The sequence below is a fragment of the Mirounga angustirostris genome, unplaced genomic scaffold (genome assembly GCF_029215605.1).
Source record: "Mirounga angustirostris isolate CCGP_5_RB_7025 unplaced genomic scaffold, mMirAng1.0.hap1 SCAF_8, whole genome shotgun sequence".
Lineage (NCBI taxonomy): Eukaryota > Metazoa > Chordata > Mammalia > Carnivora > Phocidae > Mirounga > Mirounga angustirostris.
Genome location: NW_026991716.1, coordinates 114,594,990 through 114,613,397, shown reverse-complemented (window position 1 = coordinate 114,613,397; position 18,408 = coordinate 114,594,990). Strand labels below are relative to the sequence as shown.

Genomic DNA, 18,408 nt, shown 5'->3' with positions numbered 1-18,408 from the left:
AAAAGTTTGAGTACAATAGTTTATGTAAGATCATACAATTTTTTTTAAGATTTTTAATTAATTAATTTATTTGACAGAGAGACACAGCGAGAGAGGGAATCCAAGTAGGGAGAGTGGGAGAGGGAGAAGCAGGCTTCCCGCGGAGCAGGGAGCCCGCTGCGGGGCTCGATCCCAGGACCCTGGGATCATGACCTGAGCCAAAGGCAGACGCTTAATGACTGAGCCACCCAGGTGCCCCCGTACAATTTTTTATAATATTATCTGGGAGCAGTAGAACAATCATAAAACAGCAATCTATTTGGGTTAAAACAAAGTTTAGTTGTAATTTAAGTCTGCATTACTTTTAAATTCCCTCCCTCAAATCAGTCAGGGTATTATGTACTTCATTTTTTTTTTAATAAAAGCAAGTATAGAATATCTATGGAAAGTTCTAGAACAAAAAATGAAATCCTGAGTTATAATGTTTCATATCTCTATCCCTCATTTTACATTATGTGCTAACCACAAAGTCACCATCTAGAAGAAACAGAAAGTCACTTAAAAAATCCAAACAAGCCAACAAGGCATTGAGATTCTGGCTTCTATCTGGATCAAGGACAGTTGCTTATTCTTAGTTTCCTTTAATGTATCAAGTGGTCTTTGCCTTGAATTCCCTAGGAATTTAACTGCTCTACACTTTCTGCTAGGAAACTGCTTTTTTGCATTTCTATCTGGCTTATGCATCTGGGTTAAGACATACCAGAAGGTTCTGCACTGTTGCAACTCCAGGCCATTTTACTGTTGTTTTCCTTGAATAACTGCCAGGTTCCTTGGGGTAAGGGGCAGAAGATCTTGATGTCTCCCTAAATGTACTTTGGAGCTCAGGTGACTTTCTCCTGTAGGGTGGTGACATGCTGAGAAATTCCTCATCTAAGCTAGCGTCACTTCTTCCTCTCCCTGGTTCTGTTCACCTGCACACCAGCGACTGCTGCCTGAGTTTTAAGAAGCTATGACTTCGGAGATGGGCCAGGTGGCGCCGCATGCGGGCCTGACCTCACCTCCTCTGGGGCTCGAGTGCAGGCGCACGATGCCAAACTATTACTAGACGTGGGAGGCGTTCAGCAGCGCAGCTGAGAAAGGACCTCGCCAGCCCTATGAAGGCACGTGTGGTTCTCACAAACTGGCATTCTGATGGGACTTCGTATATTAAAGTAACAAGTGATTTAGTTTGGTGCAAAGAACAGACCAAGCCCAAGTGTAAAGAAGATTGAGAAATTCCACAGTCAACTAATGTGACTTCTGGTAACCAAGGAGTGCTGCAGTGTTGTCATGGAAACGGACTGAAGGGTTTGAAATGAAGACCCTCCAGTTTCTAGGATGTAAATACCTTTTGAATCTGAAAAAGTGTTGCGGAAAAAAAAATACTTCATGTAACTGAGTGGACTCTTCAGAGGCCGGGAGATCATTTTTTGTACTTTGTTTCTTAATGTTTACTTTAGAGAGCTAGGAATGTAAATGCTTTCAGATAGAAAACCTTTATTTATTTTTGGAAATTGAACAGGAAGTGCACTTATGTTTGGAAACTTTTTGCAGACTGATGTTGAGCAAAATACATAATTATTCTCTGACAAGTTTGTATCAGTAATTTGAAAATGACGTATCAATAGAAGGCAATTCTTCCTTAAAACAAAACAAAACAAAAACTATGACTTTCTTCTCTGCACGCCATGATTACCTTTTCAAGGGGCCCTGTGGGCCTCTTTCCTTGACTTTATAACTAATTATTACAACTGATGGCAAACAGAATGAATCTCTCCTCTGCTTAACATCATCTGTTGAACATGCTTTCCACACCGTCCAGAGAATTCATTCATATTCTTTACCTTTTCTGAAAGAATGGTGAGGAGGGAACCAATCCACTCTTTGGCTTTGAAGCTAGGTACTCAAGTCAAGACTCTAGAATTAAACTAGAAAGGAAGGGGGGAAAAAGAAAAGAAGCAGGGAAACCAGTTGGGAGGCTACTAATTTGACAGTGGTTGGTGGCTGGGACCATGAGAACTGGTCCAATTATGGATATATTTTCAATGAAGTGTCAAGATACTTACTGATAGCTTGGCTTTATTATTGAGTGTGAGAGAGTGGTCAATAATTACTTCAACGTGTAAGACTGAGGATTTTCAAGAATGGAGTTGCCGTTTTTGAGATGTGTAGGAAGGAAAAGGAGATGAACACATGTTGTGGAGAAGATTGGAGGCTTTAGACACAGTAAGTGGTGATATTTTCTAGACAGCAGGACATGTTTGTCCAGAATGTAGCGGGGAAGGTCATGGCTGGAGGTATTCATTTGAGACTCCTCAGCATATAGATTAGCTTAAAACCAGGAGACCGTAAATAGGGAGCAGATATAAGTAGAGAAGGGAACCAAGGACTAGCCTCAAGGCAAGTGAGTTGAGGAAAACCTAGCAATGGAGACTGAAAAGAGTAGCCATTGAATTCAGAGCTGCAAGGGAAGGAATTGTTTCAAGAAGTATCTAGGAGGTCAAGGAAGAAGACGCCTGAGAATTTACCACTGGGTTTAATAACCTAGGACAACAAAATTAAAAAACTGTTTTGAGCTCTTGGCCTTAGTGCCATCTTCTTGGAAACCTCTGCCCCATGAGAGGAAGCAGCACGTGCACAGGCTGAAGGGTCAAGGAAGGAAGATGGAACAGAGGTCCAAGTCAAGTGCTGACTTGTACATCCATGGAAGCCACAGGAGCAGAAATAAGGAAAGCGAAAGGCCAGCGACGCTTGTAGCAATTTTTGGACTGCTTGCCTACTTTCTAGAACTTGATTCCGTGGGTCCAGAACATCCATCACCATCTGATCACAATGACCACCTTTGAGAAACCCACCTTGCTCATACCAAAATAGTCCCTTTTGGTCCTTTGCCCTGGACCTGTGACTTCCTGGACTAATTCTGTTTTCATTTGTGGCTGAATGTAACACGTTACAATAAATCATCTCTTCTGCTGTTTTAGCTGAAAAGAAAAACTGTTTTGGTGGTGTGTTTACAATAAAAGTTTTGTTAGAGTGTATTCAAAAGGTTAGTAGAAGAATGAAAGACGAGGAGTGTAAATGACTCTTTCAAAGAGGTTTTGTTTTCCTTTCCCATAAAGGGGAAATATAAGGGGATCATCAGAAGACGTGGATTTAAAAATAATTCTTTCTGAGGAATTTATTGTTTTTATGGAAGAGTACTACATATTTGAAAGGATTGGAGGAGAGGTGTTTTAAATTTATTAAAATACGCATTTTAGTACCTAAATATTTTATTTATTTTTATTCCTGCACTTCCACTTATGGATACATTTAGATTTCTATGTAGTCTTGATCTAAACTGTCAGCCCAGAGGGAATGGGAGGAAATGAAAAGGAAGGCAGACTCCTGGAATATTCTAAAACTTGTTGCTATTTTCTAGCATTTCAACATTGTGCCGGTTGTTCATTGACTGCCAGAAATTCACATTCTTCCTCCAAATTCTCTCTCTCCCTCTCTTCATATATATATATATATACATATATATTTATATATACCATATATATATATATATTTCAAAATATATTGAAAATTCCAGAATTTAGTTGAAAATTCAGAATCATATAGAAACAAAGGGGATATTTTTAAAAAGATTTATTTATTTATTTTTAGAGAGAGAAATCGAGAGAGAGAGAATGTACACTCCAGTAGGGGGAGGGACAGAGGAGGAGGGAGAAGGAGAGAAGCAGTCTTGGGGCAGGGGAGAGGGTCTCAAACTCATGACCCTGAGATCCTGACCTGAGCCTAAATCAAGAGGCTCATGCTTAACTGACTGTGTCACCCAGGCACCCCCAAAGGGGATATTTTTAAACCAGCTCTCATGGAGCTTTGGGATTTTTAATGGACATAAGGAGGAAGAAGGTGCCATTTTGTTTGTTTGTTTTTTAAAAGATTTTATTTATTTATTTGACAGAGACACAGTGAGAGAGGGAACACAAGCAGGGAGAGTGGAAGAAGGAGAAGCAGGCTTCCCGCCGAGCAGGGAGCCCGATGCGGGGCTCGATCCTAGGACCCTAGGACAATGACCTGGTCCCAGGAGGCAGACGCTCAATGACTGAGCCACCCAGGCGCCCCAGCCATTTCTGTTTTAACAAGATTTTACTTTTGTTTTAAAATTGGGATTGAATGAAAAAAAAATTTTAATGGGTTTCAGAGCTTTAAGAAAAACAAACAAAAAAAGAGCTCCAGTGCCATGCCCACAGCCCACACGGAAGCTCAGGTTCCCTGGGTTCTCACCTCAGCCATCTTTTCCCCCGTGCCACATCATGTCTTACCACAAACTTTGGTCTGTATATTTAAAATCCTTAATAATTTGGACAACAATATCACACTTCACTAAAAGGTACCACTTTTCAAGACGTCCTATGTTCTTACATGAAAGTTCAAAGTTTAATGTTCTTGAAAGTAATTTATCTGAATTGATCCTTTCTGCTGTGGAAAGAAAATGTGGATTAGTAAAAAAGAAACTGTACTAGTAATTGAGACCTCAGGTCATATTCCAGCTTTAATGGTTTCATGAACGGAGACTCAATTTCTTGCCAGTATAATTATACTAACAAAACATGTCATGTCTTCCTTATAAGGAATAATGTTTATATCGTAGATGCAAAAATGTTAAATGAAGTAATGCTTGGAATGTATGTATAAGTGCTTTGCAAACTGGAAGTACAGGCATGTAAGCTTCTTTCCATTACAATTAATTATAAAATAAGAAATATGTTATCAAGGGCAAAAGCAGGCACTAGTGGATATTATTGTGAACAAGAGGCACATTTAAAATATTTCACTTTTTTCTCTCGAACATATTTTAATTCTAAAATTTCTGGCAATTTATATCTACCCTTTAGAACACAAACTTTTCCCACAAGACTTTTCTTTGAGCAAAGACTATTTCCATAAGTTGAAGCATATGAAAAATTCATCATTTCACCTTTTCTGGCCAGAAAAAGTGGCAGTTTCATATATTTCAACCTAATAATTCAACTTTTCATTTCTAGCATAGTATTCAACATCGAGGAAATGTTAAAAAAAAGTTATTGAACTGACCTATGGAATTAAACTTAAGAATAAAAGCTCTTTCTAAAATAACTATTTTTTTTAGCAAGGAGTAATAGTGTGTTAGAAGTGAAAGGAACCAAATTGCCAATGATTCTCTCCCTCTCTTTTTTTTTTTCCTCCCGGGTTTCTGGAATAGGTATGTGGAAGTAAAACAAGGAACTCTAACCTGATTATGGATTTTGAAGAAAGATTCCTCAACACACAAAGGAAGAAATAAACTGGTGGACAACCTTCAGGAACGATGTCTTTTTGCCACAATATAATTAATATTTCCTGTGTTAAAAACAGCAGGTCAAATGATGTTCGTGCTTCCTTGTATAGTTTAATGGTGCTCATAATTCTGACCACACTCATTGGCAATCTGATAGTCATTATTTCCATATCACACTTCAAGCAACTTCATACCCCAACTAATTGGCTCATTCATTCCATGGCCACTGTGGACTTTCTGCTGGGGTGCTTGGTCATGCCCTATAGCATGGTCAGATCTGTTGAGCATGGCTGGTACTTTGGAGAAGTCTTCTGTAAAATTCACACCAGCATTGACATTATGCTGAGCTCAGCATCCATTTTCCACTTGTCCTTCATTTCCATTGACCGCTACTATGCTGTGTGTGATCCATTGAGATACAAAGCCAGGATCAGTATCTTGGTTATCTTTGTGATGATCTTCATTAGTTGGAGTGTCCCTGCTCTTTTTGCATTTGGAATGATTTTTCTGGAGCTAAACTTCAAAGGAGCTGAAGAGATGTATTACAAATACATTCACTGCCTAGGGGGTTGCTCTGTCTTCTTTAGCAAAACATCTGGGGTATTGGCCTTTATGACTTCTTTCTATATACCAGGATCTATTATGTTGTGTGTCTATTCCAGAATATATTTCATTGCTCAAGGACAGGCAAGATCAATTCACAATGCAAATCAGAAGTTTCAAATTGGATTGGAAGAAAAAAATAGAATGTCACAAAGCAAAGAAAGGAAAGCTGCAAAGACTTTAGGGATTGTGATGGGAGTTTTCCTAATATGCTGGTGTCCTTTCTTTGTCTGCATGGTCATGGATCCTTTCCTGGACTATAGTATTCCATCCACCTTGAATGACGCATTGATTTGGTTTGGCTACTTAAACTCTACTTTCAATCCACTGGTTTATGCGTTTTTCTATCCCTGGTTCAGAAAAGCACTGAAGATGATTCTATATGGTAAAATTTTCCAAAAAGATTCGTGTAGTTATAAACTATTTTTAGAATCACATCCATAGAATTATTATATTTACTGCTTACTGTTTTGCAAAACAGGTGGTGATCATATTATGATCATGACATAATCAACCACATGCACCAATTGCAAGGTCTTTTATCAATTATTTGAGCCAAAGAATGTATAGTGAGACTCTTATATTTTGCTTCCTATTTTAGACGTAGTAGATGTGATCGTTGCCATTTTACTATCCACAGAAGCTTTGCAAGTCCAGAATTGAAGGCTCTTCATTAAAGAAATTTTCCAGGCCTTACATGAACTGCCATGAAATTGCCAGCAGTACCTTACTCCAGTTATTTAGGGAATGTATTTGGGAATGCAAATTAGAATGGCTTTGTCATTCATTTGCTTGACTAGAAATGCCTTCTTGTAAAATCAAAGAAGGTACACATTAAATGTTATTAAATAATTGTTTATACATGACTTGCTATTTATTATGAATCCTTATTAATATATATTCCAGTTTTCAAATAACTTAATTTTCATCTTCTTATAATAGGTGTTCTTGATTCTCAGAAAAGTTGCAAAAAAAATCAGAAAATAAAGGAAAAATATTGCATTATTTGTTTCAGAGGTACAGAATGCAATATATGTTAAGAAAAAAAGAAGAAGAAGAAGGTAGCGGGAGGGGAAGAATGAAGCGGGGGAAATCGGAGGGGTAGACGAACCATGAGAGACGATGGACTCTGAAAAACAACCAGGGTTCTAGAGGGGAGGGGGGTGGGAGGATGGGTTAGCCTGGTGGTGGGTATTGAGGAGGGCACATTCTGCATGGAGCACTGGGTGTTATGCACAAACAATGAATCCTGGAACGCTTCATCTAAAATTAATGATGTAATGTATGGGGATTAACATAAGAATAAAAAAAAGAAAGAAAATAAAGAAAAAATAAAAATAAAAAATCATACAGAAACGAAATAAAAATGAAGATATCACTCATAGCTTATCTCCTAAAAGAACTATATCATTTAAAATTCTTTAAAAACATAATATTTTGGTGACTGTATAATGTTACATTGTATGGATCTACAAAGATTTTTTTTTTCCAAACATGGGGCTTGAACTCATGGCCCTGAGATCGAGACCAGAACTGAGATCAAGAGTCGGATATTTAACTGAGCCACCCAGGTGCCCCCCAAGATTTTTTTTTAACCATTTCCCTATGGTTGACCACTTAGATTTCAATTTCTTTTTTTTTTTTAATGATGGAAATTAAACCAAATTTCTGTTACTTGCTAGTGAAGGTTATGAAAGTGTCTGGAAGGATTTTACCATATTTCAAGGTTGTGCCTGGTATGACAGGACTCAAAATACAAGCTCTACGAAGTAAAACAAATTCCCTTCTTGGGCTCCAGGCTACACCGAAAGAGGAGCAGCCATCCATCAGTGCAGCTAAACATGATGGATTAACACGAGGTATAATCAGAATAGACATGCCATGCCTATTAAGATGGCATAGACAAAAAGAAAAAGAGGAACAAATGGTGGTTTCCAATAAGATTCCAGAACAGGAAGCGGGCAGACATTCTAAGTGATAAGCACGGATTTCCAATTGAGCTGTTTCTCCTACAGACTTCATGCAGTCTGTTGCATGTTGAGTAGCCCTAGCGATTTGGGTTTATTTAATAACAGCAACTTACGCTCATGAATAGGTTGGGGTAAAGTAGCTAATTTTAAATGAAATTACATTGCACCTTCTTGCATCCAAGTTTCTGTTCACAGACCTGATGATCTCTGAGGATGTTAAATCCTTCCATCGAACATGGTCTGTTTCAGGACCATGTATTATGTTTTATCGATTTAACTAGATTTTTGTTCTGGGACATTTATCTTTTCATTTAATATAAAGTAAGACAAATTGTTGCTAATTACTCCCAGTGTCAAAAACTACCTAGACTTTTTTTTCATCTGTGAGATCACTTTGTCAGATTTTAAAAAGTGAACAAAAGGGGGCACCTAGGTGGCCCAGTTGGTTTTTGACTTTGGCTCAGGTCATGATTTCAGAGTCCCGGGATGGAGCCCCACGTTGGGCTCCCTGCTCAGCCCTCTGTTTGTCCCCTGTTCCTCCCCCTGTTCATGCTCTCTCATTTGTTCATTCTCTCAAATAAATAAATAAAATCTTTAGAAAAAGGGAACAAAAATATTTAGACAGCTTTCGGTACCGTATATCAAGTTTCTGTGGTGTTCTTCATTTGCTCCCATAGGTTCCTCTCAAAATTATTCCCAGACATTCTGTCCTTTTGTGTATGTGTGTTTTGCCTATTGTGAGTAAATCTTTTTTAAACCACTATATTTTCTATGTAACCATTATTGCTGGCATTCAGTAAAATTTATTTTGGCTTTTCAGTTGACTTATTTGGACTTTCATTCTATGTAGTCATGTTATCCTCAAACAATGCTAAGTTTTATCTCCTTTCCAATAATTTTGATTCTTATTTATATTCTTTGCTGTACTTTAATTAGTCAGAATTTCTAGAGTAATATTGATAGCAGTGATAAGAGTCATTCTTGTCTTACGTTTATTTTAAATTACTATTCAGGTTTTACTATCGATCCTACATTTTTCTTGGTACAAGTTCGTGACTCAGAATTCGACTTTTTTTTTACTCAGTGCTACAGCCCCATAGCCTATCTTTCTTGGTAGCCTCTGTTTTTAAGACTCACAATAAGAGATAACCTATAACCCACTCTCTTAGCACAACTAGAAGACAGGCTCACTTTGTCTTTCTATATTCCCAGCATCACTCTAGCTTCCATTCCCTCATGCAGAAAGTATTTTTGCCTTTTGGTTGTCCAGAGTCCATTTCCCAGTTGGCATCCAATTAGCCTTTGAGAAATTTCCCACTCTGACTGGACATAGCTTGTTGGAACTGTAGTGAGAAGATAAACCCCTGCCTTTCCCCTTTACTAAATATACAGGGGGTAAGCCAACTAACATTTCCATAAAGTCTTTCTTTGGAATTTAAATCTTTAGCAGAGGGGAAAAACAGTGATCTTTAGCAGAATCATTAGCAAAAAACATTGAAGACATGTGTGGAATTCCATTCCATCCACGTGGTAGGATCTTGGCCAGACTGCTCTTGGTGTTATTGGGGTTCTTGCTTACCAGACTCCAGAGCTGCCTCGCGGTCTGTCCATTTCCAAACCAAGCTCTCCAGTCTCTCAGGTATTCCATGAATCTCAGATAGTTTTCCAATAAATTCTTTCGAGAATAATTTTTAGTTACATCCATGGAAAGAACCTTAACTTGATACACTGTATTATGGTAAATGCCAAGAAAGTGATTGCAATGACATGACATTCTTTCCCCAAATCCAGATGACTTCCAATCAAAATAGTCTCATTTTCCACTCGCCACCTCTCAAAGAGACAAATTTGTATAAAATACCAATCAGGAAGAGATAAAAATAGATGCATTAGCGAAGAAGTTTGTTGGAACTGATTTATTAATAATAATTATAAAGCCATCTTAAGAGATCAGTAAATTAGAAGGTCCATCCCCATTTTTAACTTGGTTCTTGAACTCAATAATCCAGTCTCGGGAGAGTCATAAATACTTGCCAAAAACATGAGACAAACCATATAAACTCTAATCCATTGTAGATTCTGGTGAGTCACAGTTTCTGTTTAGTCGTACATTGTCAACAAGAGCTTGAACTTTAACTTCAATGTGTAGATATATGAAGAATGATTTGTTTTTAAATTTAACAGACCATAAAATGTACTAACAAAACAACTCTCCAGAGAGATGTTTTGAAGCCTGCACTCAAATATTCTAGATGATATAAGAATCAGATTGAAGAATTTTTTTTAAGGTAAGGTATATATGCATTTTCCAAAGTGTTTTAATACAGGTTATTGAGTATATGGCCAGCAATAAAAAGTATTCAAAGGAAATAAATTTATCTTTGACAGGTCCTGACCTTCTTTTCCATATCCCTCCTCCTCTTAAAACCCCTTTCCCAAGTATTTAAGCTCCCAGTGTATTTATACTGCTCTAACATTTTAACTTGGTTGAGGCTGGTTCTCCTGTAAAGTCATATCAACATCAGCATCTAAGTTGTTTCTGTCTTTGATTTTTCCCGAGAGAGAGAAAACCTTGACTCATACAAATTGAAAGTTCTCAGCGTATTTATCAACTTAAGTGACTTAGAAGCTTAAAGTGAAGCCATCACAATGGTTTATCAATGGCAAACCTTCCTCTTCATAAATATATGTCAGATAAATAATAACTGAGATAGAGGATAAACTCTAAGATTTGTTTATTTGTCAATGTTTTCACAATGTGGTATTTTTTTTTAAAGATTTTATTTATTTATTTGACAGAGAGAGACACAGAGAGAGAGGGAACACAAGCAGGGGGAGTGGGAGAGGGAGAAGCAGGCTTCCCGCTGAGCAGGGAGCCTGATGTGTGGCTTGATCCCAGGACTCTGGGATCACTGCCTGAGCTGAAGGTAGACACTTAACACTGAGCCACCCAGGCGCCCCACAACGTGGTATGTCTCTCAATCCTGGCTGCTGCTGGGGAGCAATAATATAAATATAAATAATGTGGATACTCAGGTCCTATGTCAAGAAATTAATCTATGGTGAAGAGGGAAAGCCTAGAAACCAGATACCACAGGTTTAAATTCTGGCGCCATATTTATCAGCTAATGTTTGGACAAAGTTACTTAAAAACTCGAAGCCTTAGCTCACTCACCTACAAATGAGAACAATAATATTACCCATCTCACCAGACTGTTGATTATTAGATGAGAGAAACTGTCTAGCATGGAGACTTGCACATAAAAAAAAAAAACAACACAGCAAACATACATTATTAGTATTATTCCCTATCATTTTATTGGCATGTGCTATAGTGGTGCTTACTCAGAATATGCTCAGGCAGATTACACAGAGAAGTTGCCATAGGCAAATATTACATACTGGATTTTTTTTCTTTTTAAAGGTGGTGCAGGGGGCGCCTGGGTGGCTCAGTTGTTAAGCGTCTGCCTTCGGCTCAGGTCGTGATCCCGGGGTCCTGGGATTGAGCCCCGCATCGGGCTCCCTGCTGGGCGGGAAGCCTGCTTCTCCCTCTCCGACTCCCCCTGCTTGTGTTTCCTCTCTCGCTGTGTCTCTCTCTGTCAAATAAATAAATAAAATCTTAAAAAAAAAAAAAACCTGGTGCAGAATTATATCATCCTCTTTCCTAATAAATTTCAAAATTACAATTATGCAAAAGAATAGCAGAAGATTTATTCCAAGGTCTACGCAGAAGGAGATTGAACTTGGTGCCACGTTTATACATCACTGGTCTGTGATATGTCAGTGTTTGGCATATAGGATGTTTGAGAGGCTGTGGGATTTTTTTATTTCTTTAAAAAATAATGTATATAATATGTATATAAAATATAATGTATATTATATATATATAATAACTATATTCTTATATATACATGTATAATAGCAATATCTATTTGCAAAGTAACTATTATCTACCTATCTAGTGAGCTTGAACAGATACTTTATGTAAGCCATGAAGCACAGTAGTATGGAGCAGAGGCCTGCAGCACCTACACAGAGGGACGTCCTCAGGCTTTGGAAGCAGGCAGACCTGAGTTGAAATCCCAGCTCTCTTCCTAGTTCCTGGGCTTTCTCTCCTTTGTGCCTTTGCTCCTGCAGCCCCCCATGCCTGAAACGCTGAAATGCCTCCTCCCAACTCCACCTCCCTTAACTGGCTGACATTTACTCATTTTAAAGAATCCTCTTGAGGGTTATCTCTCCAGGAGGCCATCTATAATCCCCCAGATCAGGTAGGTGTTTTTCTCTGAATTCCCAAAATATCCTATGCATTTCCTTGTTGGTGCACTTATTCATTGTGCTAAGATGTCCTCTGCCCCCCACTGAACTGTAAATTGCTGAAGTTAGGGAGTGTGTTTTACTCATCCTTGTATACGCTGTGCTTTGCACAATGCCTGACACAGACAGGTCACTCTATGCCTGGTTTTAAGAGGGAATAAATGAATAAGGGATTATAATACGGTATCCAAGGGGATCAAGCTAATAAAAGTCTGTCTGGCTACAAACTCCACCCTCCAGGAAATCTATTTCAGGAAGTGGGGCCAACAATGGAGAAACTACAGGGATTCATACTTTGATCCCCTGCCAAGTCTAAGCAGATGTGCCTATATGGGTTTAATTTTGGCAATAAATGTGTATTTGTTATGAACAGAAATGATTTTGAGTTGTTTTCTTATTTTTTTAAGATTGTATTTATTTGAGAGAGAGAGAATGAGAGAGAGAGAGCACAAGTTGGGGAATGGTCAGAGGGAGAGGGAGAAGCAGACTCCCCACTGAGCAGGGAGCCCCACATGGGGCTCAATCCCAGGACCCTAAGATCATGACCTGAGCCAAAAGCTGATGCTCAACCAACTGAGCCACCCAGGTGCCCCAAGAGTTAAGGTATTAAAATGTGTCTAGATTTAGCTTACGGTCTACTGCCTAAGCTGATGTTTGAAGCCCTAACTGCCTTCGAATTTTTGGGGATGTTTGGACTGAGACTCAGAAGTCTTCAGTTTCTGGGAAATCCAAATCAAAACCTCAATGAGATACCACCTCCCACCAGTCAGAATGGCTAAAATTAACAAGTCAGGAAACGACAGATGTTGGCGGGGATGCGGAGAAAGGCGAACCCTCCTACACTGTTGGTGGGAATGCAAGCTGGTGTAGCCACTCTGGAAAACAGTGTGGAGGTTCTTCAAAAAGTTGAAAATAGAGTTTATAGCAGCAATGTCCACAATAGCCAAACTATGGAAAGAGCCAAGATGTCCATCAACAGATGAATGGATAAAGAAGATATGGTATATATATATATACACACACACACACACACACACACACACACACACACACACAATGGACTATTATGCAGCCATCAAAAAAAAAAAAACCTCCGAAATCTTGCTATTTGCAACGACATGGATGGAACTAGAGGGTATTATGCTAAGCGAAATAAATCAAACAGAGAAAGACATGTATCATATGATCTCACTGATATGAGGAATTCTTTTTTTTTTTTTTTTAAAGATTTTATTTATTTATTTGACAGCGAGAGAGGGAACACAAGCAAGGGGAGTGTGAGAGGGAGAAGCAGGCTTCCCGCGGAGCAGGGAGCCCGATGCGGGGCTTGATCCCAGGACCCTGGGATCATGACCTGAGCTGAAGGCAGACGCTTAACGACTGAGCCACCCAGGCGCCCCTGATATGAGGAATTCTTAATCTCAGGAAACAAACTGAGGGTTGCTGGAGTGGTGGGGGGTGGAAGGGATGGGGTGGCTGGGTGACAGACACTGGGGAGGGTATGTGCTATGGTGAGCACTGTGAATTGTGTAAGACTGATGAATCACAGACCGTACCTCTGAAACAAATAATACATTATATGTTAAAAAAAGAAGAAGATAGTAGGAAGGGAAAAATGAAGGGGGGGAAAATCAGAGGGGGAGATGAACCATGAGAGACTATGGACTCTGAGAAACAAACCGAGGTTCTAGAGGGGAAGGGGGTGGAGGGATGGGTTAACCTGGTGATGGGTATTAAAGAGGGCACATACTGAATGGAGCACTTGGTGTTATATGCAAACAATGATCATGGAACACTACATCAAAAAAGTAAATAAATAAATAAAAGAAGTCTTCAATTTCAACATACAATGCAGGTTTTTTGGGCTACATTTCTTCTGACAACCATTGACTTAGCTCCTTAAGAAAAAGGAATTCTAAATTTTTCAGTTTGTGCAGTACAGTGAAAACTTTGGAAGATACTAAATACTACAGCACATTTATAAAGGAGCTCAGAAGCCCTGGCACATGAATCTCCAGCACCTGCCACAGGGCCCAGCACAGGGTGGTGTTCCAGGACCGTGTGACCAAGGAAGGCAGAGAGGAAAGATAAGTGGTTAGAATGTGATGTTTTTAAAGCAGCAAGAAAAAGATTATTTCTCAAGTTATCTCCTGAAATTTAGGCATTTTAATGTCATTTTCTCAAATTATTGGTGCCTTTACTGTCCAATTCAGGGTTTCCTAAGCCCTCTCAGTCTGTGGATTAGCACTGGATGTGACATTTTACAGATCATTGTGAAATATGAAAATAAAAACAAGGTAGTGAGTTTTTTGTTTTGTTTTTTGTTTTTGTTTTTTAAGATTTTATTTATTTATTTGAGAGAGAGAGCACATGAGACAGGGGAGGGTCAGAGGGAGAAGCAGACTCCCTGCTGAGCAGGAAGCCTGATGCGGGACTCAATCCAGGGACTCCAGGATCATGACCTGAGCCGAAGGCAGTCACTTAACCAACTGAGCCACCCAGGCGCCCAAGGTAGTGAGTTTTTCATTTTGGAATACTTATTCAACTTAATAGATTTTCTTTTATTCTTTCTTTCTTTTTTTTTGTATTAAGTAGGCTCCATGCCCAGCGTGGAACCCAACATGGGGTTTGAACTCACTATCCTGAGATCAAGACCTGAGCTGAGATCAAGAGTTGGACACCCAACTGCCTGAAACACCCAGGTGCCCCTAATAAATTTTCTTTTATCTAAGATCATAACTTGTTAAATGTTCAGGATTAAGATGTTCTTTTCTTTTATGAAAATATGGTAATAATAGATGGAAGGTTTTTAAAATGACTGTTTGACAAACCTACATTTAACACCCATGTTTTTAAAATTTTTATTTATGAAATATCCACTATTCTACCCTATTGCTAACTAACCCCAATGGCAAGAAAGGTGGTTTTGGCAACAAGATCTTATGGTAGGCCTGAAACGTACCAGGGAGGCATCTGGTCAGCTCCAATCACTGGAGAAATTAATGTCATAAGGACCGCTACTAACCCACAGTCACAATCAGTGGTAACAGATGACAAAGGCAACAGCCAAACACAGACAAAATAATTCTTGCTACTAAGAGCAAAATTGGCCTTTTCCTGTGTTATTCCCCCTTTCACCACAGAATCTTAATTTATTCCACTTGTCTAACTCATTTATAAATTTAAATTCTGAAATTACTCATTAAGGGACAAAGAAAATAAGTATCTAGTTTAAGAATTCTCTTGTTTCAGCCAACCAGGGCTAAGGTGTGATGTTAGTTGAATGGTTTTCCTGAGGCTTCTGAAATCTTCCAGATAGCTGGCTCTTTGTTTCATTGCTCATGATACCAGCTCCGTAAACATAGTCACATCAGATAAGAAGGTAAACTAAGGTAGAAGTCACTATTTTGCTTCTCTTGCATCAGCTGAAGTTTTCTTCCTCAGATTTCCACTTTGCCTTTGCTTAATAGTCTGAGAATTCCCCAAACATTTGATTCCTCAAATAAAGCTCTGTGATAAATGTTTTCCTATCTCCACTAAGTACATCTGCTTCCCTAATGACTTAGAGTGTGAAATTATTTCCCATCATGACAAAGGCAGAACAGCAGATGTGTTAATGATGCCCTCTGGTCTCTATTTACTTGGAAGTTTGGCAAATGAGAGCAAAGCGAAAGAGATGCTGCTTATACTTGTCTCTTTGGACTGTGGACTCAATTGCCCCTTCAGAATGTCAAACTGTAAATGAATTGTGGTGGACTTTGGTAAATATCCAATCAACACATATAATTACTGTTATTAGCAATTCTCACAAGACTTTGAACGAACAGAAGAGTTTGCAAACAGTGGTATCATATACTTGAAATATGTTAGCTTTATTTTTAAATGGCTCAGCGTTTTCCATCTTGTCTGTATATTGTCCTAAGCATAGAAAATTAAAAAAATTTGAGGAATAAGGAAAAACACATAGACCATCCATTGATTTTCTCTTCAATGGTTCATATTACAAGGAACAATAAAATAAACACAACAAAACAAACATTGCAGTAACACCTGTTTCCTACCACATAGTAGACTAGATGTGGAATTACCACAATGCTAAATTTGATTATGTGTAGCTAGGTGACATGTTAGTTCTATATAAAAAAGCAAAGTGAAAAATGTAGTCATTACCTGGGTGGGTCGTTTAAACTCTTCCTCATGACTCCTGTTGCCACAATTAAATAAAACCACAACCAAAAGAGACTAGAATAATTGCTTGTGACGTACATTAGAAACCTATTGGCCTGAGTTTACATTCAAACGCTGGTGATTAATAGCTGTTTAGCAATGTTCAATAGCAGAAAGCAATTTACTAAACCTCTTTAAATTTCAGTTTTCTCACTTCTAAAGTGGGGAATATATAACTTCCAGTGTGTTGTGAAGATTTATTCATTCATTAAATCACTTATTCATTCATATAACAAGTATTTATTGAGCACCTGTTATCACCCATTGTGTTAGCTACATGCTAAGGATATAAGCAGGAACAAGGCCAATATGTTCCCGGTTCCTCTGAAATTTTCATAGAAATAAAACTAAGCTTTTGGAAATGAAATGAGACTATATTTTATCACATGTTCGCATGATATACAGTACATAGTTCATAGCACATGGTCAATAAATTAGCTATGGTTATGATTATGATTTACAATTCATTTAGGCATTGCCAACTTAGTCCATACTGCAGAGAATTTTTGTAAAGATTTTGTTTATTTGACACACAGAGAGAGAGTGTGTGTACGAGTGCACAAGCAGGTGGGAGCAGCAGACAGAGGGAGAAGGGAGAAAACTCCCCACTGAGCAGGGAGCCCGATGCAGGGCCCAATCCAAGGACCCTGAGGTCATGACCTGAGCCAAAGGCAGATGCTTAACAGACTGAGCCACCCAGGGGCAGAGAGAATTTAAAGATATATCCCTGACTCTCCATTTTGAGCTCAGATCTCTTTCTGTTTAGCTGATATGTCAAAGCCTCAAGGTCATTGTTGTGATCGTACTCTCACTGCCTCCTACTCTGTTTCTGTTCTTGTTTGGCCAACTTACATAAACCACATGGGTGTCTTTGTCTGTCTATTGGGCATCTCCATTTCAGCAGGAGCCAAAATTCTGTATGTACAAATTAAACTAATTTATCCCATTATCCCGCTTTCTCCTCCTATGTTCAATATTGAAAGACACCACTATCCTTGCAATTGCTCAAGCTGAGTCTGGGAGGAATCCCTGGTTCCTCCTCGTCCTTACTCCCCACATCCTGTCAAATATGGGCTATGCATCTTAATTTAGGACCCAACTTTCCCTCCATGAACTCTGGATAAATCCCACAACTGGTTTCATTCCTCAAGTCTTGACCATTCTAGTCCAGGCTCCACACAGTAGCTACTGATTCATGTAAATCCCACATTTGGCCCCTTGTCCAAATGTCTTTCTGCTGTTGAACATCTTTAAGTATTTTGTAGTATTTTTTGTCTTACATCACAATGTCCAAAATCGCTGGCTAACATAAAAGACCGTCTGTGGTCTGACCTACCTACTTTTCTATCTGTATGTTCAACCCATCTCCTACAAGCATATTATATTTTAGCCACACTAAGTTACCTAAATTTCCTGAAAATTCTATGTCTTTTCAGAACCAGGTTTTTCAAAACCTGGACTTTGAACACTCTTTTTCTGCTGTTCGGAATGTCCTTCATCAGGGTGTCTGGGTGGCTCAGTCAGTTAGGTGGTCAACTCTTGGTTTTGGCTCAGGTCATGACCTCAGGGTCCTGGGATCAAGCTGAGCCCCTTCCCCGCCTCAGGCTCTGCACTCAGCAGGGAGTCTGTTTGAGATTTTCTCTTTCCCTCTCCCTCTGCCCCTACTCCCACTTTCTCTCTCTCAAATAAACAAATAAATAAATAAATCTTTAAAAGAAAAAAGAATGTCCTTCATCAAATTGTTTACATATTCATTCTCAAAGCCTTACCACAGTCTAACTCTTTCCTGAAGCTTGCCTGACAGAGAGCCCTCTGACCCTGATGGTACCTTCTTCTCTGATCTCCGGAAGCAACTCAGGCACAGTCTATTACAAGTGTACACAATGCATTGCAGTGTGATGGTCTTTTTAACAAATATTGAATAGAATATTTAACACAAAATATGTAAGGTACAAATGTTAGGCATAA

General features: G+C 38.8%; 1 protein-coding gene and 1 pseudogene across 1 annotated transcript; both read left to right on the top strand.

Moving 5' to 3' along the window:
• Positions 1-1,066: 1,066 nt before the first annotated feature.
• Positions 1,067-1,323, top strand: LOC123837175 (signal recognition particle 9 kDa protein-like; annotated as a pseudogene).
• A 3,982-nt stretch (positions 1,324-5,305) lies between these two features.
• Positions 5,306-6,373, top strand: TAAR1 (trace amine associated receptor 1). The gene has a single exon (XM_045865445.2). The coding sequence runs from the start codon at positions 5,357-5,359 to the stop codon at positions 6,371-6,373; it is 1,017 nt and encodes a 338-aa protein (XP_045721401.2). The 5' UTR covers positions 5,306-5,356.
• Positions 6,374-18,408: the final 12,035 nt, after the last annotated feature.

Coding starts and splice junctions, on each gene's coding strand:
- TAAR1 (XM_045865445.2), top strand. CDS start 5,357: ATGTCTTTTTGCCACAATATAATTAATATTTCCTGTGTTAAAAACAGC.